At 35.6% G+C, this 24,478-nt stretch overlaps 1 protein-coding gene across 2 annotated transcripts in view; it reads left to right on the forward strand.

Annotated features, from left to right (window-relative positions):
* The window catches only part of LOC127806013 (probable polyribonucleotide nucleotidyltransferase 1, chloroplastic), a 78,062-nt gene that overhangs the window by 6,440 nt on the left and 47,144 nt on the right, over window positions 1-24,478 (forward strand). The window contains exons 2-8 of one of the 2 annotated variants that reach the window (XM_052342951.1): window positions 6,599-6,667; window positions 14,339-14,445; window positions 14,535-14,577; window positions 18,445-18,528; window positions 18,995-19,059; window positions 19,303-19,459; window positions 24,313-24,369. In XM_052342951.1, coding sequence (XP_052198911.1) covers window positions 6,599-6,667; window positions 14,339-14,445; window positions 14,535-14,577; window positions 18,445-18,528; window positions 18,995-19,059; window positions 19,303-19,459; window positions 24,313-24,369 — 582 coding nt within the window. The remainder of the gene's footprint in view (window positions 1-6,598; window positions 6,668-14,338; window positions 14,446-14,534; window positions 14,578-18,444; window positions 18,529-18,994; window positions 19,060-19,302; window positions 19,460-24,312; window positions 24,370-24,478) is intronic. The other variant, XM_052342952.1, reaches the window with a different exon arrangement.

The following is a 24,478-nucleotide window of genomic DNA, read 5'->3' on the forward strand; positions in this document are numbered from 1 at the left end:
TTGGTTCATGCCATTTACATGGCACTACATCCAGCAATCCAAGAAGCAAATAATCCACTAGAAACGAATTAGAAACCAGTACAAGAATACTTGTCTTTCACTCCTCCTTGCCTCTCGAATACAATACTCTAATGAAGACAACAAGAACTAGACTCGCACAGCTCTTACTCTCGCCTCTCACTGTATCCGAACACAAGGAATGAAAGATATGAATGTTTTGATAATCTCGGCTAACCTCTGCACCCATCTATTTATAGACTAGGGGGGGGGGGGGGGGGCGGAATTACCTAAGGGAAAATAACTAACTCATAAAAGTCAAATCTATCCTTAATAAAGCAATTAGATACATTTATGTCCTATTAACTAACTGCTGTCAAAACATCTTCATATCTTCTTGATTTCTTCATTAAATCCAGTATTCAATTACTTTAGGCAAAACAGTAACATTTTCCAAAGTGGATTGGAATACTCTTGATGTTGAAGATGAAGGAGGCGTCCTCTCAACGGTTTAAAGGGGAAGACATTTAAGGAGGTTGATTGAATTTTTAATAGAAGAGCTCCTCTCTCCACTTCCCCACGGAAGGTAGTGGCGAGGCACTATTTTACCCCTAGCAAAGGACAGGTAGCACACCTTGTGATTTAACTGATAGCGGATATATTTGGTGGCCATAGGATTGATTGGAAATTTGAATAATTTATCTCTCACAACTGAAAGAAGTTGGGTGAACATATGTCAACTCACAGTATTAGGAGCTTTGTATTGTCGGGTCAAGCCCTAAAACTTCACTTGAAAGTAGCTAGATTGTCAAGTTTGCTAGTCTTTGATTTGACACTTTTTGATGAGGGAGGTGGATTAGAGTGGGCATTGTTTTAGATTTTGCTTCTTGTGTTGACAAGAAAATCTTTTCCAGAAAATTTGAACAGAATTCTTGGTTGGAGATAGTGGATCTTACCTAAATGCAGAGGGTTTGAAATATTGAGCATCCAAGCGCTGGAAGGTCCAACATGAATAGAGTTGAAGGAACTCTGTAGGGCATTCCACCATTCCACCTATTTGCGTTTTTGTCTAAGACTCTAAGGTAGAGGGTTGTAGAATTAGAAATCAAAATGGTATTTCTAAAATCATTTCCTATTGTTAGATTGGTGGACATTACTCAGAGGAACTAACTGTGAAGAAAAGAGTTGAAAGGGACACATGTAAGAGTTCTAGAGTTGCTTCACTTGTGGGGGTTTGAAATGTTTACTGCCATTGAGAACCATTGCATGGTTTTGTGGGCTTGGGTGAATAAATGGCTGCAAAAGCATCTTCAGTGGGTTTTTTGTTTAGCTGCTGATCACTTGGCAGAGTCAATCTTTGGTTCTCATCAGCCCCATGGTGATACTGTTCTTGCCATGTTATTGCTTCCCTTGCTAACCTATACCACCTCGAACCTTACAGTGATAATTTAGATGACCCTGTTGTGCACAGTTGAAATAAACTCGTGGTGTCCCATCACATTTGTATTTCAAAGACTGAGGCTGCCCACACTTGAAGCAAGGTTTCTGTGCTGGGCTCTGCTCTCAAATCTGGTTGCTTTGTGGTTGGCGCATTTCTCTTGTTATCGGTGCTTTGACTTGTGTTCCATAATTTTACACTTTATGATTCTTCTTAAATTGCTCTCTCCCATTAATCCTTTAAAGTCTTTGAACTAGAAGGGCCTGACTGACTGTCTCAGGTAGGGTTTTTGTCTGGAACTTTGCAACCCTTCCTCTAATTGCTGAAAATAACCCTTTCTAAGAAAGGACTGCCTTATCAACCCTTGCCAACTGTTGCCGGCGCAGACTGATTTAACTCAGTAAATTCTGCATTGTACTTGATTATTGTTATGTTCCACTACTCAACTGTAAGAAATTTCAGCTTGCTTCTGTTGTTGAATTGCCACTGGATAGCATTTTTTTTTTCCCGCGGGGGGGGGGGGGGGGGGGGGGGATTCAAACAACTTCATGAAGGTTCCCCATGTCATGTTTTGATTCTGGTTTGGGCAAATAGAAATTTCTCCTCCAAAGGTGTTCCTTTGCATTCTTTTCCAAGTAGTCCTTTGAATTATCAAGTAAAGAGTTGTAAAATGCCGCTATCTTCAATTACCAAAAGTAAAAAAAGCCACTATCTTCCATTCTTCTGGCCAAATCTCCCTAGTTGTGTTCCATTGTTTGACTGTGAATTTCTTCATGTCTCTCATGGTCATACATATTATAATCATCATATCATGTCAGATTTTTATTTTTCATGTATTCTTGGTAATTTCCTTGATAACTGCATTTGGGACAGGGATGTCTGACTCCTTCCTAAATGTCCAAATAATTTGTGGCATTTATGGCTAATCAAAATGCTTATTCTATTGAGCAAATGTAATTTTAATACACAATCTAATCAAAATGCTCCAATCATATCATATGCGTTAAAGATTGTCTAGAGTTAGTGATAGGTTAAATAAGCAGTTTTGTATGTGGTTTTCAGTAGTTGATAGGCGGGTGGCTTTCTTGTAATAATTAGTTATTAATGGAGGGCAAAACTGGTATTATCATAACCGGCCCTAGGAAATATCATCTTATTCTCTATAAATAGGGGGGGGGGGGGGCTAAGGGATAGAGAAACCGCATGTTCTCTTATGTTTTTGCGAGAGCCGAGAGAGTGAGAAAGCTGTGAATTAGAATATGCTTATTCATTCTTGGAAGGCTTGTATCGTGAGAGAGAGAATAGGGAAGTTTTTTACTGTTTTCATCAAATAAAGAAGGCTGCTTGGTGGTGGTTTAAAGGATGGATGTAGTGCCAATTCAATTGGCATGAACCAGGATAAAAGGCTGTCTTCTTATATGGTTTGAATGTTTCTTTCTTGTTCTGTTCTTACTTAAATTCTGTTCTTTATTGACTATTTGTGATGTGGTGTGTTGGATGGTGAGTTGTGAGTGTTTGGAGGGGTGTTTGATCGGTTTCTTGGAGGCTTTAAAGGCTGCCAGTGCTCCCAATTTATAACAATATGGATGCAAATCTATCTATTTTAGACGTTCTCACCCTAATAGGTATACTTACATACTCTAGGGACTAGAACTCTACTTACTAGCACCTTAATGGATTTTCCCATAAAGCATGCTCTAGTACCATTTTTGTCACACCTTTGGGTGGGATTGTTGGCTTAGGCAACATGAAAGCCTTAAACATTTAACACAAGTCATCTCCAAAATTGAGTTATATAAAACTAATATCAACCGTAGTAAGCCTTAATCCTACTAGGTGGTGTTGGCTTGATAAATTCTAGCTCATTAATCATTTCTATCTATGGCCATTTACTTTGCAAGAGCTTTATATCATACATAAGAGTTTTCCACCAAGTCAGTACACTTGATTCTCAAATAACCGAAAATAACCTCTGCTTTAGTGAGTGTTAAGTCAGCCTTTCATCTCTCCTAGAGATGATAAACATTGAAAAGAGGAGCTCAAGTTTGAGTCAATAGGAGACTTGTAATATGATGCGGTCACCAATCAAGACTCGGCCCAAGGCCGACCCAACCAAATCGGAACAGTATCACCAAAATAGTAGTGCCATAATGTTATTTTAATACTTCTCAAGTTTTAGAATTCTACTTGATTTAGGATTCTAGTTTATATTTCTACTTGATTTAGAATTCTATTTCATGTTTCTACTTGATTTAGGATTCTACTTCATGTTTGATTAGGGTTTTATTTTTATTAGGATTTTAGTTGACTTTTATTTAGGATTTATTTCTATTAGAATTCTAGTTGGATTTTGTTTACAAATATTAGATGGATTTGGATTAGCCAAATACTATAAATATGCCTAGGATCTAGAGTTTGTAATCAAGTTTTTCTTAATCAAATTTCAGCAACTTATTTGAGTTTTCTTAGCAAAACAGTCTTGTTTTTGCGTCTTCTTGAAAGCCAAGCTTTGGCCATTGAAGTTTGTTCTTTCAAAGGTTTATTTTGGTGTGTTTTTTTCACACACGCGCTACACGCTACGTCAGGTGGTATCAGAGTGGCTCATCAACCAATCAGATGGCCAATCTTGAAGGTAACGGTAGCAACCAGCCTCTTGACGGTGATCGGGGGCTGCCTGCGATTTGGAGAGCAATCGAAGAACAACGGGAAATAACTTGTACAATGGAGCAGCAATTGGAGCGAATCCGCAACCAATTGAGCATTTTACAACGAGTTAAGGATAATCGGAACCAGACTAATGGCGTGAATCAAGCCGGTTACATTAAACCGGGAAGACCAGCCATTAATCCTGTCCTTATTAATCCTAGAAGTCCAATGATGGATGATAGCGACGATGAGGATGATCTTGGTCGTATGATAGCTAACTCTAGTGGTAAAGTGGTTAGGAGGAATGCGCAGCAACACAACCATTGGGGAAACAACGAGTATAAACTAAAGAATGGCTTTTCGATGAGTTTGGAGCTTGATTTTGAAGATTATGTTGTCCCAGCAACCTCAACGTTTGCAAACTCAGGTCTGATTTATGCTGCTAACATGATAGAAACTCCAAGGTTATTGACTCATACAGGGGTATTTTCCAATCTTGAGGGCTCAGGCATTGCTTCGCAATCCAAGGATGGTGGTGTTTCTTTTGATCGGCTTGCGACTGTAAAGGAGATGGAGGTCATGGTAGCAAATCCTTCTACAGTTTATTCAAGTTCTGGCATGGTTGAATCGAAGGCAATAGGAACATATTCACCGTCGCGATTACAAAAGCAAGATGGTCACATGGGTCTCTTTGTGGATAGGGGTGTTGGATCTCCTGGGCTAGTTAACTCGAGTAGTGCAACTGCTTTTGATATTAATCTGAAATTAGATTTCAAAACTAAAAATGCTGTAACAGCTGCTGCTATAGCTGATCAAGTGCTTAGACCAGATGAGGATTCAAGCATCAATATTTTAAGTGATGGAGAGACTGCTGGTAGTCATGGAATAAGCCTTTATTCAAAGCAGTTGCAAAAGAATGCTTCTCCAGGCATGAAAAATTTACAGATGAATTCAGAAGCTGTTAAGGAGTCAAAATCAAAAAACTAATGAAAGGAGAAGGACATGTGATAAGATCTACAGATTAGAGAAGCGCTCAAGATGGAATGTTCAATTTCCTCTATTTAATGGTAATAATACAATGGAGGCAGAGGGCAACAAACATGGCGATGGTTGGACCCATGCCAACGAAGATAGGACTTAGAGGGGGAGAAATGTCTTTGCTCATGTTCCCTTAGCAGAAAAGTTCAAGCGGTTCGGGAAGGTGTCAAGCAAAAGTTGCACAAATAAGAAGTACAAGGCGATAGCTGACAAGCATAGGAAGCACAAGGTATTTGAGATTGGAGATGAAGTCATGATATTCTTGAAGAAAGAATGGATTTTAGCAGGACAACAGAACAAGCTCAATCCAAAGAAGTATGATCCTTACAAGATTACAAAGAATATCAATGATAATGCTTATGTTGTGGATTTGCCTAATCATATGGGTATTTCCAAACATTCAATGTGGTTAATCTCTCTTTGTACTTACTGGACGTGGATTTGTCATACCCAGATTAAAATTCGAGGTCGAATTTTTTCTCAAGTGGAGGTGAATGATGCGATCACCAATCAAGACTCGGCCCAAGGCCGACCCAACCAAATCAGAACAGTATCACCAAAATAGTAGTGCCATAATGTTATTTTAATATTTCTTAAGTTTTAGAATTCTACTTGATTTAGGATTCTAGTTTATATTTCTACTTAATTTAGGATTCTATTTCATATTTCTACTTGATTTAGGATTCTACTTCATGTTTGATTAGGGTTTTATTTTTATTAGGATTTTTGTTGACTTTTATTTAGGATTTATTTCTATTAGAATTCTAGTTGGATTTTGTTTACAAATATTAGATGGATTTGGATTAGCCAAATACTATAAATATGCCTAGGATCTAGAGTTTGTAATCAAGTTTTTCTTAATCAAATTTCAGCAACCTATTTGGGTTTTCTTAACAAAACAGTCTTGTTTTTGCGTCTTATTGAAAGCCAAGCTTCGGCCATTGAAGTTTGTTCTTTCAAGGGTTTATTTTGGTGTGTTTTTTCACATACGCGTTACACGCTGCGTCATAATACTAGAGAAAGGAAGAATATAACTTTAGGAGTTATCTTCTTGGATCTTGAAGGATGGCTTGGGCAAATGAGGCCTCCTCCTCATAATGCGCTCTTCACCTTATAATGGGCAGTAGAGATTAATTACAATGAATGTTCAGGAGTGAATTCTAGAACATTCTACTCAAAATATGTAAGATATTTACAAAGGAGAATTCAAGAACATGGAGTGTACGGAATCATTTAGAATCCCTATAGCCTTCCAGAAAACGCTAGCTTGGGCTATAAGTTTCTTTATCACAAGGCCTTTCTCCTTGCAAGAAGTGCTACCAAAAGTGCCATCAAGTTTTGCAAATGTTTCCATCCTGGATTACTTTGTGCATTTACAGTCATTTTGTTAATAGATTTACCTAAGTAATGAGGTTACATTATTTAAACTATGCTGAGTATGCTCCTACGGATAAATGCTGATTTCATTGCAATTTATAGATATTGGTTGAGACAGGTCACATGGGGAGACAAGCTAGTGCAGCTGTTACAGTAACAGATGGAGAAACTGTATGCTCTCTCTCTCTCTCTCTCTGCATGTGCGTGTTCGCTCCCACACATATATCTAGGTTTATTTGTTTAATATTCTCAAAAGTCCTAGATATATTAATACCAGATGGAGCCTGGGTTTTATTTTGCTTTCTTTATAATTATTTAGATCTGTTAAAAGTTCATTCTTATTTTATTTGTAGAGTTCATATTGCACATGTCTTGAAATGATACTATGTAATAAGCAAGGATCAAAATTTCATTTAGATTTGCTGTTTTGGTTCATTTAGAAATTGAAATGGTTTGAACACGGAACTGAAACATTAAAAAAGGTTAAAAATATTTGAAAATAAATAGAGTTATATAAATGCTTATACAATATTAGAATTAATAAGTTAAATGTTCTTTGAGTTATAGGCATCTTTTTAAATATAGTTGCAAGTAAGAAAATAGAAGTGCATTCAACCCTATGAAATTAGTGTCTAATAAATTAGTTAAATGAATCAGGTACCTATATTTTCAAATATGATCAGCATTCTTAACCAAATGAACCTACAAAGGTATTAATAATTACAATAAAGAAATGCTAAAAGGTCCTGATATATGAGAGGTCTGTAGTAAAGCATGCCAATTTTCTTTTTCATAACAACATTAAGAATGGGGTTTAATAAAGAGTAACAAATGCTAAAAACTTTGGAATTCAAAGTTTTAGTTGGTTAGTTGCACAATAGGTTACCAAAAAAAAGATAGATAGGTATAGTAGGAGGGTATAGTGAAGATCTCATTATAACACAACAATAATATATCAAGCCTTTATCCCACTTTATGGGGTTAACTACATAAATTCTAGATTTCTGTTCATTTTTATCCATTGTCTTTTCTTTAGTAAGGCCCATATACTTAATATCTAACCTGAGCGTCTCTCACCAAGGTTTTTTTTGCCCATCCTTTACTTCTTTTATTAACTACTTGCTCCATGCCATTAGCTCTCGTCACAAGAGCTTTTATTGGTCTTCCTTTTATGACCAAACCATCTCAATCAAGTCTCTCGTATCTTATTTTTAACAAGAGTCACTCCAACCTTATTATGAATAAACTTGTTGAATTGTTAACCAATTTCTCATCTAAAAGCATAAGCTGCTAGATAGAGGGTTAATTTTATCTTTTTATATGACTATTTTTACTATTTACATGTCCCTTCATGTGTGACCAGGCTTCATTGCATAATTGGTCCAAACACATGCAACAATTTAAATATTGGGTTAGTGGTGAGGTTTGAACTTAGAACATTTTCTTGTTTTAATATCATGTTGAATTGTTAACTACTATCTCTTCTGAAACCTTAAGTTGTTAGATAAAATAGATAGGCGATTAATTTTATCTTTTTATATTACTAATTTTCACTCTCAACCAAACTCATTCTAGTTTTATATTTTCTGGTATGGCTACACATCCATCTTAACATCTTGATCTCGACCACACTTATGTTTTGCACTTGTTGGTACTTTATGTCACAACCCAAGGGTATAGAAGTAATTGTTCAATATATGTAATTCTTCTTTGTTGTACTGTAGGATGCTGTAGTATTGTACCTTTCAGTTAATTACTAACTGAAAGAAGAGAACAACCTATAAATAGGTTAGATTAGTTAGAGAATGTTGTTGATGAATGAAATTGGAATTCTTCCTACTCGAATTCTCTCTCTCCCTCTGATTTCTCCCTATATTCTTTCGATTTCCCCCTCCATTCTTTTGAACTCTTCCGTCCCTTCTATTCTCTCTTCCTTCCAAATTCCAATTCTAAACCCTAGGTAAACCCTAGGTGCATGACATTTGGTATTAGAGCTGGTTGATTCTCGGTTGTGATTCCATCAATTCCTAGCAGCTAATCAAGGTTCAAAGTTGGAGGCGATGCAAGCCAACGATACTTGGCTGTGATTCTGGCGACTTCTGTTAGCTGCAACAGAGTTGATTAGAGCAAGGCTATTCTCGGAAGCTGATCGCAAGCGATTTTCAAAGAAGCTGCAACGGTAATTCACTGTAGATCTAAGATGACTTGAGGAATGGTAGAAGGTACCAAGATGAAGTAGCTGGAAGCAAGGATGGAGGTGATGGAATTGGGACTGCTGAAGACTTTGGAGCCGAGGAGTCGTAGCAGGAAGAGAACTCTGCCATACGAGAAAGTGTGCAGAGAGATGTCACTGCAACTCGAGAGAGTGTGTAGAGAGAATTGGAGAAAAGTAGAGAAGAAATTGTGAGAACATTGGATCATTTTGGCCAAAGAATAGATAGCATGTTCAACATGTTGAAATTATTGGCTCAATTTCGTTTATCAGCAGATTTTCCACTGAGATCCACTTCTAATCCAGTCTTGCCTGGTGATGGAATTCTTCCTTGAGTTTCAGGATTGGAGTTTCCACGGAGATCCATTTATGATCCTATCTTCCCTGGTGATGGAATTCTTCCTTGAGTTTCAGGAATGCAAGAGGCTGAGGAATTTCAGATTCTGGAGCTAGCAGTCCAGGTAAGAGGTTCTTCTCAAACCTCGCATTATACTCCCATGCCAAGGTTGGAGATACCAGTTTTTGAAGAATCAAAACCGAGATGTGGATTCATAGATGCGAGAGATTTTTTCAGCATTATACCTATCTCAACAATAGGGCTGACTCGTGGTATCAAGGTTGGAATAAGATGAGGAGATTTGAGGCTAATTGGACTGAGCTCGTGGAGGATCTATGGGACCGGTTTGAAGAGAAGTCAATGACTGATGTGGTTGAAGAATTTAACAAATTAAAGCAAGACAGATCTGTGATGGAGTATCAGATCCGGTTTGAAGAACTAAGGTCTTTAATTCTGAATTCTCAGCTTGCTTTAACCGAGCAATATTTTGTTTCCAACTTCATAAGTGGCCTTAAGGCTGAATTAAGGCCAATTGTAAAAATGATGCAACTTGCTACTGTTAAGTAGGCTGCTGAGAAGGCAAGGCTACAGGAGCTTGCATTGGAAGCGATTATCAAAAAGTACACTATCTTACTGGAAATTCAGCCTTCGTTCAGCCAACAGTTGTAAGGAAATCAAGACCATTTGAATTCTAGCGTTTATCCTAACCCTAATGCAGTTGAATCATCTACTATGGAGCAGATAAGAAAGTTAGGATTGTGCTATAAATGTGGAGATAAATTCAGTCTCGACCATCAATATAGAAGATAGTTACTGGATTTGGAAGGCTTAGAGGAAGAAAACGAAGGAGGAGAGCCAGCGGGAGTTGGATGAAGAACGACGACTCTGTTGTTTCTTAGGAACAAGAAACCTCTCAAGGAGGGGGGATTATCACGACCCAAGGGTATAGAAGTAATTGTTCAATACATGTAATTCTTCTTTGTTATACTGAAGGCTGCTATAGTATTGTACCTTTGAGTTTATTACTAACGAAAAGGAGAGAACAACCTATAAATAGGCTGGATTAGTTAGAGAATGTTGTTGATGAATGAATTCTATATTCTTTCTTCTTGAATTCTCTCTGATTTCTCCCGCCATTCTTCTGATTTCCCCCTCCATTCTTCTGAATTATCCCTTCCTTTCTATTCTCTATTCCTTGATTCCTTCCAAATTCCAATTCTAAACTCTAGGAAAACCCTAGGTGCATGACACTTTTCTGCCCCTCCATACAATAAAGTTGGTCTTATTGTTGTCTTATAAAATTTTTCTTTTAGCTTTATTGGAATCTTACTATCACATAAAACCCTGATGCACTTTTCCATTTTAACAAGCCCACCTTAATTCTATAAGTAACATTCTCATTAATCTTTCCATCTCTTTGGATTATTTATCTTAAATCTAAGTTGGTCGTTTCTTAATATGATTTGATTTTCCAATTTTACCATAACATTATGCATACTTATATTCTTACTAAACTTACATTCCATATATTTTGATTTCACCCAACTTAATTTAAATCCTTCAAATTCTAGAGTGTTCTTCCATAACTCGAGCTTAGTATTCGCGTTTTCTTTTGTCTCATCCTCTATAACACTATGTCATTTGCAAATAGCATGCACTTTGGCACCTTTGCTTGAACTTGTTTAGTGAGTTTATCCATCACTAAGACAAATAAGTAAGGACTTAATGCAGATGTTTGATGTAATCCTATTGTAATTGGAAAAGTCTCAATATCTCCTTCACATGTTTTGACACCTATTTTTGCTCCATGATACATGCCTTTAATAACTTGTATATAAGCAATTTAGACTCCTTTTTTCTTTGAAACCCTCTGTAAGACTTCTCTAGGCACTTTGCCATACACTTTCTCAAGATCTATAAACACAACATGTAAATCCTTTTGGTTATCTCTATACATTTCCATTAGGTGCCTCAACAAATATATGGCTTCCATTTTTGACCAACGAGGCATGAACCAAATTGATTTTTAAATACCTTTGTTTCTCCTCTTAATTTTTGTTTAATCACTGTCTCCTAAAGTTTCATAATGTGGATCATTCACTTGTTTTATTCATAATTTCCACTATTCTGAATGTCTCCTTTGTTCTTGTAAAAATAGGCACTAAATTGCTCTTCCTCCACTTGACTGACATCCTTTTTGATTTAAGGGTCACATTAAATAATTTCGTTAACCAAAAAATGCCCTCTTCTCCCATGCATTTATGTATTTCTATTGGTATATTATTTGGTTCAACTGCTTTACTATCCTTCATCTTTTTTAGTGCTTTTTTTTTTATTTCAACATATACGTCTATAAAACATGTAATTTTTATCTTCTTCAGAATTACTAAGATGCCCCAACATAACACACTTGTTTCTCTATCTTCATTGAATAACTTCGTAAAATACTCCTTCCATCTCCCCTTGATTGCCCCCTCAGTCACTAATTTTGGTTTTCATCTTTTATGCATTTCACTTGCCTTAAGTCTCTTATTTTACTTTCTCTTGCTTTAGCTAGGTTATATATATACATCTATCTTCCTCCATCTTTTGTATGAAATTGTTGTTATAGATTCTCATCAACTTTTGACCTTGCATCACTAACGACCTTTTTTGCTTCTTTTTTGGCCAAATTGTATCTATTTGGGTTTTTCTTCATTATGACACTTTTTTGAAGTCTTGTAGGAAGCTATCTTAGTTTTGATTTTCTCTTTTTCCTCTTCATTCCACCACCAAGACTCTTTGATTTGGGACTTTTCCCTTTGATTCTCCAAGAACCATCTTCACTGTACTTCAAACAATCGTAGCCATTTCACTCTGCGTTTGATTAGTCTCTCCTTCTACGGTTCAATCTCTTCTAGACCACACTTTTTCCTAGAAAATGATTTGTTTTTCACCTTTTAAATCCCACCATCTAGTTCTTGAACTTCATTTTTGTCCTAGAAAATGATTTGTTTCATTTTTTTTTTCACCTCTTAAACTCTATGTTGAGTAATCAAGCATTTTGTTGCTATAACCTTACAATCCATGCATCATAACCGATCCTCTTGTCTCATAAGAATGTAATTTATTTGGCTGGTTGATTCACCATTTTTATTAAAGATCTATTTATAGTATCTGTACAAAAAGAGTAACAATATGTGGCAATGAACAAAGAGAAAGATGACTAATTGTTGTGTAATCTTCTTTCTATTTTATATATTTTGTCCAATCTTCCTAATATATATTAAAATTCTTTTGGTTCTCAAATATATTCATAATGAAATAAATCTATAAAATGACTCTTATTAGATTTCCCTCATTTTGTTGAAACAAGTCACCATTTCAAAATGAGATATGAAAGAGTTATTGCTTCAAAATATGTCGGTGTATTTTGATGTCTTATGAGAAACAATGGAATTTTTCTTTACCAATAATATTTTGTATCATTGCTAGGAAAACAAGCGTTCAACCATTTCAGTGGAAATGTAACTAAATTTTATTCCATGTATATAATGTTTGCTCACTACTAGCTATTGAATTATTGTTTTCCCAATGAAGTATATTACAAATAGTGGGCAGTTTTTTCTAGTTCTAACATGCTACTTGAGATGTAGTCTTAACTGTCTGTGGTTGATCTCTTGTATTAAGATGGGATGTAAAATTCATTTTGCTAACATAAAGCTCTTTTAGATTTTGGTTGCTCTGTTATATTAGGATGGGTAGGAAATTCATTTGGGTTATATAAAGTTCAACCTCTCCGTGATTGTCTTAAGTGGTTTGTGGGTCCTGCAGTTGTAGAAGGAGGTCCAATTTTAGATGTTTGGCTAAGTCCATTAGGGCCTACTTGGTTGGACGAAATGGTTTTGAAGGGAATGGGATGGAATAGATTTTATTGCCATGTTTAGTACGGGTAGGAATGGGATGACCATTCCGTTCCATTGTTATGTTTGGAGATGGCTGTTTCAGCGGTTTGTGGTGGCTCCGACAGAAGGAGGGTCAAGTTGGTGGGGATGGTGGTTGTTAATGGTGGAGATCGATGGACAGTGGTTTTGGCAGAGGAGGTGGTGGATTGCAGTGGAATGGGTAGAAAAATAGGAAAGAAATGAGAAAGGTGAAGAAGGATATTAGGACGATTTCCAGCTCACAGTGGCAGACGGCAGCTCATGGTGGTAGGCTGCGGTGGCAACTGTTGGGGAGGAGTTGGCAGCAGATAGGTGTAGATGGAGAGGTTATAAATGATTTTAGGGCAGGCTTGTATACATGGCATGCTGTAATTTCATGAAGAAGTTGAGGGTAAATATGTAAAGTGTACACCCATTCCATGGAATCGATATCCATTCCATCCATTTTGTGAGGTTCCCATTCAATCAAACGTTACCTTAGCATTCCTATTAGGTCCTGTTTTTAAAGTGTCACAAGGTTGAGACAGCCTAGTTTCAGTTATGATCTTCGAACTTATTTTGTTAAATCAAAGCTTACCTGCTTAAGTAACATAGGAAAAAGCTGAAATTCGGGGAAAAGCAGTCACCAGAACTGGATGTTTTATATTTAACCCATGCAAAGATTGGGCGAGCAGTCACCAGCCATGCAAAGATGCTTTATATTTAACCCATTGAGTGTTGAGTTGACAACAATCAGGTATCACATTCTAACCAGAACTGGATGTCAAACTGCAACCTCTGGTTGTTTTGGCAAGAGGTCTAGAGTTCATGTAGCTGACCCACCTAGTGGCATTAAGGCTTTTGATTATTGTTGGAATCTCGGGTAAAGAGGGCAGGGAAGACAGCTGTTACAGCTGTAAATATATGGTTAGTATGGAAAGGTTGACCATAGTGGTGCAAGGCTGTAAATGGCTGATTCTATAGCAGTAATCAAGGAAGACAACAAAGCAATCAATATAAAATAATCGTGAATGTATATATGCTGTGATTAGGATGTTTCTTGTGTATACTTTCCTTATGTATTCTTTCCTTTTTTAGATTCTTAAACTGTAAATTCTGAGATTATAAATAGAGGATAATCCGAAGAGGCAAGGAGTCTTTTGCCTACAATTTCAAAGCCTAGATGCTGCTATTTTTACAATTATTGTTATTCCAATAGAGCCTGTATATGAGTTTATGTTATTTTTAATTTTTCCCCTTTTCAGCGTTGTACTATGTGTATTGCTGCATCAATGGGTTCTTGAATTTTAAACTGTTGGGGTGTGAATTCTACTATTCCATTTGGTGCTGTTGCTCATAAAAAAATAATGAGTATGTGTTTGTTCTTTTAGATTGTCTATACATCTGTTTGTTTGGCCGATGTTCCGAGTGAGCCTGCTGATTTTTTCCCTCTTTCTGTACATTATCAAGAGCGTTTTTCAGCGGCAGGTCGAACAAGGTATGACTTAAAATGTTTTTCTTCTGTAACTTCGTTTATTAAACTGTAATTAAGAAAGCTTACCTTTGTGCGGCTGTCTGCTATTTCAGTGGGGGTTTTTTCAAACGGGAAGGAAGGACAAAAGATCATGAGGTATGAATTACTTTTATTTGGACCTAAAGAAACTTAGTTCTTCTGGCAACTTTGGGATTTAATGATTTTCTCCTTTTTTTTTTTTTCACATGGTGTTATTTTCCATTCCATTTACCCCTTGATTGGACAGAAGGTATAGAGGGGGTAGGGGAGTGCTATTCCTTGATTTTCATAATTTAATGGAAGGGGAAGTGAGGGTATGATAGCCTCCGATATCACAGTTTTCCTTACACAGTAATTTCAGGTGTAGGGAGGGGGAGGAAACACATTAATAAATAATTTTATTGTTTTTACTATTTTACCCTTATCATTTTTGTCTAAACCCGGTGTCATCCTTAGTCTAAAAAAAATCATATAATACAAACCAAAGCTCAAAATATTATAATTTAACACGATATATTTTATGTAAATACTCAAAATAATATGTATATATATCTAGAACACAATCAAAAGCTCATCCAAAATTAGATTTTTCCCATACAATGCAAAAAGAAAAAACATATTTTGTATGTTGTGATTTATTTTGAAAGTGATCAGGGGTATAATTATCACTTTGTTTTATTACTTTACTATTTCGTCCCTTCCATTCTCTATCGAAACAAAATGGAGTTATTTTCTGCTCTTTTTTTGCTACATTCTTCCCAAACAAGGTGAGAGTACAATCTTACGTTACTTTCTTTACTGATCCATTTTATTTCGTTTATGTACCATTTTGTCCTCTACCCTACCCCTCTCCAATCAAAGCCTTAGGTATATTATGGGAATATATGCTTATGGTGGTTAGTCTACAGGTATAAATTTGTGACTTGCATAATACATATAACCGTGTGCCTACTATTCCATGAACTAAAAAGAGAAATGAGGCATGCTCAAGTTTCAAGATTTCACTTGAGAAGAAAGAATATCTTTTAGTGGGGTGAAAGACATTCTTCATTTGGTGGACAATGGCGAGGGATTATTGTTGTGGTGGAATGATGCATAGAGATACACAAATCAATTGGTTGATTGAGGAATAGTTCTTGCTGTTGGGTGCTGCTTGTTGAAGGATGGAGGTTATTTATAGAGTAGGGGAATGGTGAATTGAGATTTTAGGTGCCTAGCTAACAATGGAGGTAGATGCTTGGTTGTTTCAGTGGGGTGAATGGTAGGCACAACTGGCTGTTCATTCTGTTGTTGAAGGATGGAGGTTGGGGAATGTGTCTTTCACATTAAGATCATTTGTGGTACAGTATTTGGTGAAGCATACTCTAGTCCAAGAGCTTCTTTTCTACAAATTGCTGGTTTAGATCTTAGCTAGACTCTTTCATTGTGCATAAATCTTCAACTGTCTGTTTAGTTATAGAAAACATTTTCTTATTTTCTATCTTTAGTTTTTCACTTCATTAGCTAGTTTCTTTCGGACAAAAAAATTTACAAAATGTGTTACATTCTTGAATGAGAAAATTATTTTTTTATGTTGAAAACTGAAAAATGTTCAAAATGGTTGTACATAATGTTTTCAATGTTATATAATCTAATATCATGTTATTAATAATATGATCATAATATTAAAATATTAATAATTATATTGTTATTTGTTATAAAATTAATACTATAAATAAATAAAACTTCCTGCTTTGCAGGGGTTGGTGGCTGATTGTTCTTGTACTCAATCTTATTTTTGCTTTGCAAAGAGGCAATTTTCAACACTCAAACTTGTGACCTTCTAATACAATAATGTATTGTTGAAATAATTTAGTAGTAATATTATAATATTTAAGATTGTGAATAAATTAGATTGATAATGTTTTGTTTACCATTATAAATATAGTATTCTTGATATTGCTAATATTGTAATATCAGTAAAAATCATTAATGGTATTGATGTTAATTTTATTTGTTCCACAATTTTAGAAATTTATAATAATTACATTTTTGTTATTAATATTTTGGGTAAAATACACCTTGGACTCTTGGGGTTAGGTATAAATATAGGGAGCACCCCTCATTTTTAAGATATTATACTGTCTACACCTATTGTCCAAAAGTTGTATCAACTTACCCTCTTGCTGTTAGATATTTACGTCACACAGGGTACTTTTGACATTTTACATACTTGCACAAATTTTTTAATGTTCGTTTATTGGAGGAGAGGTTGATATGATTTCCAAAATGTGGGGGTTACAAACTGTCATTTAATGAAACCTCAGGGATGCCAAGTATGGTGTACTCTAATATTTTTACTATTTATGATACTAATATTGTTGATATTGTTAATATTATAATATTATTTGTTATTAGCCAATTTTAATTTTTTTTTATTATTTTACAATTTCTAATAAGTAATAAGAATTTTTTTTGCTATTGCTCATATTACAATATTACTTATTGCTATTCAGTTTTTCTATTTATCAATGTGTTTAGTATTATAAATACTAATATTGTTTTTATTTTTAACATATATTGTTAGTTATTGTTAATCAATCTTAAAATTTATATTTTTACTATTTATATTGATATTAATATAGGTACAGTTAATATCGTTTTTGGTTGAGCTAGAAAAGAAGATTTTTTTTAAAAAAAAATGGGAAACATCTTAAAATAATCATTTGAAAACTGAAAAATAGAGTCCTTTGTTTTTCATTTGAAAATTTTTCTCACTTGAACTCAAGACATGTTTATTCTTCTTCTTTTTGTCAATTGAGATAGCAGATCCTAGAGTTGGTTTTTTGAGAACCAAGTTGAAGATGCTTCCTGTAGAATCAGGACATCCCAAGAAAATATAAACTTAGATGTCTTGGGTTAATCATCTAAAAAATGGGTAGATTAATGAGGATGTTACCAATAGAATTAAGCCTGGTAGATTAAAATTGAAAAGTCTATCAGACATTTTATGCGATAGTAAAATTCTGTTAAAATTAAAAAGAAAATTTATAAGACTACTCTAAGATTAGTTTTGTTGTATGGCACAAAATGTTTAGCAGTGAAGCACCGACATGTGCAAAATAGGAGTTTACCGAAGGTGAGAATGTTATGATGGTTGATGGATGTGCAACAATACAAGGAAGGATAAAATTAGAAATAAAGTTATTTGTAATAAGGTCAGAATGACTGCTATTGAAAATAAAATGTGTTAGACATGACTAAAATGATTTTTTTATATGAAAAAAAGATCAATAGAGGCTTCTGTGAAAAGAGTGGATGGAAGGGATGAAGTCTTTGGCAAAAGAGGCAGAGGAAGATTAAGAAAAATACAGTGGGTGTTTTTAGGTATGATAGTGGTTATATGGGGCTCATAGAAGATAAGTAGAGGTTGGAGTGATGGACACAAGTGGTTATTGATCTATTGAGGATTTTGTTGAAGCAATCTAGGTGAGAATTTGTATCTTGTTGGGTCATGTAGGTTAAAGTCTTGGGACCAATAGTTGATTAGTGCAATGAGTTTACAAACTTGGATGAAGTATGTAGGTTAAAGTCTTGGGACCAATAGTTGATTAGTGCAATGAGTTTACAAACTTGGATGAAGTGACAGTCAACAGAATCCAATTTGTGGTGGACTAGGGTGCGTGTCAAGGTTTGGGTGTGAGTTGTGGATTTCACACACACACACACATCCTAAGATTTCTTTTTAACAGGACTTCTTGTTACCTGCTGCATCCTTTATTTACTCTTTCCTATTTGAACATTGGATAGGATAATATATTTTTCTCAGCATCTTTTAATATCCTAAAATTTGACTGATATTATGTTCGGAATATAAAGGCCCTGCTTTAACTAGGGTTCCAAGTAAGCCAGTATTTGCTATTTTGGATAAATGTGATACATGACAGGTTTACGAGAGCTTTATATGTCATTTAGTTGTCTAAGTGTATTTTTTATTGTGTATAGGTTCTTATTTGTAGATTGATTGATAGGCCTCTGCGTCCAACCATGCTTAAGGGATTCTATCATGAAACTCAGATACTATCTTGGGTATGATTTCTGTGCACATCCCTTAAAGTATTTCTTTGCTTCAGCTTCTTCTTTGGCTAATTATTCACTTCATTTATTTAATACATGCACATAAAGGACAACCTAGTTATAACCCTTTTATTGGATGCCGTTTTAAGTGTGGTCATGTATCAATTGTGCTTCAAATTTGACTGAAATTTAATTTGTAAAAATTGATGATTTAGTAGCTATGATTTGCATAGTGGCATGATTTCTTAAGCAATTAATTTTTAGGGGATTTATTTTGAATAAAGAAGCGAAATTAATCTTAGTTTTTTTTTTTTCATGGAAACATTAAATAAAACTAAAGATTTCTTTCTTTCTTTCTTTCTTCATTTTTCACTCCCACAAGAATTGCTGCTACATTAAAATGAAACACATGCACACACATACAAATAAAAGAGAGGAAAAAAGAAATGAAATTGCTGATCTCATGTTATGGTGCCAGGTCTTGAGCTATGATGGTTTGCACTCTCCTGATTCCATGGCAGTCACTGCAGCAGGAATCGCAATGTAAGTTTGATATTTTCTTTTGCCTTAATAACTTTGGGGCATTTAGACTTGTTTGATATATTATATTTGTTTTCATGTTTAGTTACTTCAATATAACATAGCAGATTTTTGAAGTGCAGCAAATTCAAAAGTTAATTCAGGATTTCAAATTGATCATTGGTTTTGCTGCGATAGCTTTAGGAAAATTCAGCCTCATTTGATGTTAAACATTTGTTTTCAAGTTCTAATTGCTTGATGTCACAGAGCACTTTCTGAAGTGCCAAATACAAAAGTTGTTGCGGGAGTTCGAATTGGTCTTGTTAATGATAAGTTTATTGTGAATCCAACAACAAAAGAGATGGAAGAGTCTGAGTTGGATTTGTTGCTAGCTGGTACGGACAGTGCAATTTTGATGATAGAGGTGGGCGCTCTTCACCCTTCTTTCATTCTTAGGAAGTTAGTGGATCTTATCTTAATTGTCATGCTCAAATAGTTGACTATGCACTCCTGAAAGCATATGTATAGTTTATCTGTACTCAGCTGCAAGTGTTAATTTTTTTTTTTCAATAAGACAAACGTGCTCAACACAAATGTGCTCAACTTTGTTATGAACATTAGGTTGTAAATAAAATCATAAATTTCTGTTCTTTCTTTATGCTATTCATGTGACCTTAATCACTGGTGTGGAAGATCCTTGCATGTCTCAGAATATCTATGCATGTTTCTGATGGTGGCAGAGAGTCTTTTTTCTCTTACAGATTGATTGCATCACTTTTATGCTATTTCAATGCCATATTAGCGTTTTAATGTAAAGCTGAAGAATGCATTGATTGGCAGCCATACTAGTCTGAATTCTCTGTTCTTTCTAATGTATGCATACTCACAGAACTGGCCATTGATTAATTTTTGAATTCACGGGCCACAATTTGCAGGTGGTGGGGACATTTTGAGCCTAACAAAATTTAGAAACTAGAATGTAAAATATATATTTTGCAGTATGTAGTTTAAGGTTGGAAAAATATCCAGTTATAGTGCATATAATTATTTATAATGATTTGTGGTAATAATGGTGAGGTGGCTCTTCTGTAACTGGAAGGTTATAGGTTCAAGTTGGGGAAACAGTCTCCTTGCAAATAAGCAGCTTAAAGAAATGACCATCTCCATGACAAACCCCCCCCCCACTGCAACATTGACCAGTACTAACCTTTAATGAATCATAGGCTCATTAGGGTCAAACAGGCCTCCATACCAATGATAACAATAACAAATAATAACTAATAAACTGAACCATAACAATATCAAACAATCAACATCACTTTCCTCCTTTTGAGAGGTATCGTCAACCTCTGTTGTGTGCTTGTGATTGGGAAGTTGACTTCTTCTGCCACCACATCCCCTAGTTGGTTCAGTCATGAAGCTTCCAACAAGTCCCTTCTAGTGTGTTTAGGCTTCCCTCAATAGTCACATTTTTAAGTGCTCCTTCCCCCCTAAAAACTGCTCACTAAGACGGCTTTGCTTGTTATCTTGCTGGATAGGTTTAACAGCCATCACTGGTTCTTTTAGAAGAGTGGACTGCAACATAGCATTCCTCCTGCTCTCCTCTTGCTGCACATAAGATTGAGCTTGCCTCAAGGATGCAAATGGGTCCTTGCCAAGAACTTGGATCCTAATTTGATCATACTTACTCAACATTGAGACCAGCCCAAAAATCATAGATATACTCTTTGTCTAAGAGCTTCTGAAATTTGGCAGCGTCTTTAGGGCCCTCTGCTTGAAAATCTTGGTCAAAGTCCTATTCTTGCCACAAGCTATTCAACTCAGCAAAGTATTTTATCCATAGTCATCTCACCTTGTGTGGCCTCATGAACCTTTTTCCGATGCTCATATATACTCGAGCATCATTGCCTGTTTGAGAGTAATTTTATGAAACAACATTCCAAATCTTATCTGCAGTATCCAAAAGTATGTACCCACAGGCTATATGTGGCTGCATCGAGTTAATAAGCCAATACATGATCAAGGAATTCTCTGCTTCCCACTTGTTGATGGCTAGAGGATCCTTAGTCGGTTTCTTCATTTCTATTGTTAGGTAGTCATATAGTCCTCGTGCTTCAATGAACAGCACACACGATTTGGACCAAGGAAGATAGTTGCTGCTCCCATCTAATTGTACAAGACTGATTTGAAATGACGGGCTATCATTTAGCAGCCCAGACCTGCTCCAGCTACTTCCTTCCCTGGATTGCGAAGCATCACTAACCTTCGATGTGTCCATAGAGGAGAGTGAATACCAACACTGTAAGAATCTGAATTCAATAAAGGAGTTGTGCACAAAAGAGACTGGCTCCAGAAAGAGGCAACTCTCAAGAACAAGTATGAACCCGATTTAGCATGAATAGACCATAAACCAGCAACTTATCATGACTATCACACACTAATGGAGATGGAGCTGCAATGCAATCAAGGCTTCATTCAAATCAATGGATAACAACACTCCAGAGCCAGTTGAACCTATTGGACCAATATTGAAGTCAAATCATCACCGTAAAATCGGATTTGAAGAAATCACACTCAGTAGGATTTTCTGCTACTGAGCTGAAATCTGCCAAATTGATTGTTGAACGGTGGCTGAAACTCCTAAAAAATTGAGGGGATTTGCTCACTGGCGAGAGAGAAGTGTCCAAATGACGAGAAATCCAATCACTCTTTCATTCAAAGGTTACAAGAAATATATACACAGCCTATTCTAACATATAAGCAGTTTCATAATTAGACACTTTCCTAAACTAGATTAGGAAATATTTATAACTACAATTACAAATACAATCAAAATATAATCTCCTAGAAATATAGAAAGATACATCAACTGAAATCAATCCCCATATCAATCAAATATGGACAGTAATCTCTCGGATTTCTAACAAGAAGGCGGCCGGTGGTCTTGCTGGAGCTCAATGATATGCTGACATCAGCATGATGTCATTGCTGATGTCAACAACTCAAGCCTGCTGATCATTCTAATGCAAGTGAACCTGGCTCTGATACCAAGTTGAAAAACAGAGAATTTATGGAGAGAAAAGAGAGGAAAAAAGGTTTATAAAAGAGAAGAAGAAGAATTAGAGGAATACTGTAGGGGCATATTTTGCTTCTGATCTACTACTCTATTTATAATGAAAGCAGGAAAGATAATACAGCTGTAGAACTAGAATATTCTGTCAACCTTCCTAATAATCAACTCCTAACAATTAGCTAATCAATCACCCTAAATCAAGTAATCAATTAGCTACCAATCAATCAATCTCCCAAATTATAGCAATCAACAAAAACCATAGCATTTTTCAAAGTAAGTTTTTAAATTTTACTATTGAAAAAATGTCCGGAATAATAAAGGACTTGTTCTGATATTCTAAGCTGTACAGTTTAACGACAAACAATTTTGCATGTAGGGAATTAAGAAAGAAAGGTTTTGAGAGAACATTTTTTTGTTTCTCAAGTATTTCAAATTCCATTTTGTGCAATCATAGAAAAAATATTTATTTATACACATCCATACATGCCGATTCCTACATGGATTTGGGAAGAGATACTACCTATTCTTGTATGGATTTAGCATGAAACATATGTATTCCTACATGGATTAGGCAGGGTATATATACTTATTTCTATATATATTTAAGTATATGTACATATCTTACATGGATTTGATGTTGCATCTATTCCTACATAGATTTGAGTTTTTATAGGCTGCCCTTTAGTGATTCAATTTGGTAAAATCTCATGCATGTTGTTCATCATTATCGTCATTATTACTTGCACCTTATCCTAATTAAGTTAGGGTCAGTGGCACAACATTCATATGTCAGTTGACTTCTTAAAAGTCACATTGACAATGCAAATCTATGCAAAATAACAAAGTGACAATTTTTTTGTTTTTTTGCTAGATGCCCTTCCTAACACAACCCTCTAGTGACAGAATGATCAGATAAAGTTTCAATACCTTCATGTGTAAAAGTTTCATGAGACGATAGTGAATGAAGATAATTAATATGGTTGAGTTCCATCTCGTAGTTGACATTTTCATGAGTAATTTCTATAGACTGGTACCTACTGTTTTTCTCCTGGTTACATTTGGATTTGATGCTGGATACTTTTTTTTCTTCAAAATCCTTTACCTTTAGGTCATATCTTTTTGAAAGGACCCAGGTTTAGATTTTTAGACAGGAGTGTCTTTGTCTTCTTGAAATGATCATTAATTATTACTTTAATTTGTATTGAAATTATATGTTCCATTGTCTTTTATATTGCACATTCCAGAAATGCATGACACACAACATATTCCGTTTAATAAATGATAATGCTATTCCCCTTTGGGCTTGTCATGTGGCATTTCTGTCCTGATTATTTGGCAAGGATATTCGTCAACGTCTCTTGGGACTTGTAGGTGGATTTAGCACCCCCTGGTTTTACTGGAGATTGTAGGCGAGCTTGATGTTTCTCCATGTGCATCTCCACATGACTGGCTGAGACCTACGCTATGGTAAGGTCCAAGGCTTCTCTTCATGCAGAACCTGGGTGACTTTTGGATTAGATCCTAAGGTTTCTAGGTACCTGCCCCCTTGGAACTGGTCACTCATTCTTGATCAATTAGGAGATAAACAGACTTGTCTTTCAGACAGACTTCAGTTCCCTACTTTGCAAGGACATGCCTTTATCTGGGAGCTAACCTAGCATCATCACTTGATGCAATAGTGAAAAAAATCTCAATCCTTTGAAGGCATTGTTGTTGACAGTGCTATTTCTCAGAGCATAGATCAACTCCTCCCTGTCTCGGGCCCCAGAGGGCAAGTCATTAGTACTTTGAGAGAGGATCAGGCCTCCTATAATCACACTTCTGTAACATATTACAACATATCCTAAAAGGCAATCTTCCTGGCTCATCCCATCCCCTCTCTCCTCTCTTGATTTGGTTTTCTTCCTCCCAGTACCTCTAACATTCCAATATATTAGTTTACACCATTACTGTGTTGTCTAGTGCTTTTTCCTAAGAACTCTTTCATCCACAAGAGCATGGTGTAGCGCAATGGTAGACCAATCACCAGGACCAAAGAATGTTATATGATCACATCTCCAGGAATAATACTGGAAGATGCAGCCATTGAAACTCAAATTGTGGCATGTGATACAATTATGTATCCACAAATCTATTTGTTGCGAACTTGTTCTTATCACCTGCCTTTATCATCTCACTGACAAGTGCAAAGTTGTTTACCACAGGGTTACTGCAATTTCCTCCCTGAGGAGAAGTTACTGCAAGCAGTAGAAGTTGGGCAGGTTGTGTATCTAAAATGTTGCTTCTTGCAGTAATTTATTTCAGTTTAATGTTGTTTTTACTTGAAATTAAGTGTTATTTTAGCCATTCCTCTTCTTTTATTCATTTGGA

The sequence above is a fragment of the Diospyros lotus genome, chromosome 7 (genome assembly GCF_014633365.1).
Source record: "Diospyros lotus cultivar Yz01 chromosome 7, ASM1463336v1, whole genome shotgun sequence".
NCBI lineage: Eukaryota > Viridiplantae > Streptophyta > Magnoliopsida > Ericales > Ebenaceae > Diospyros > Diospyros lotus.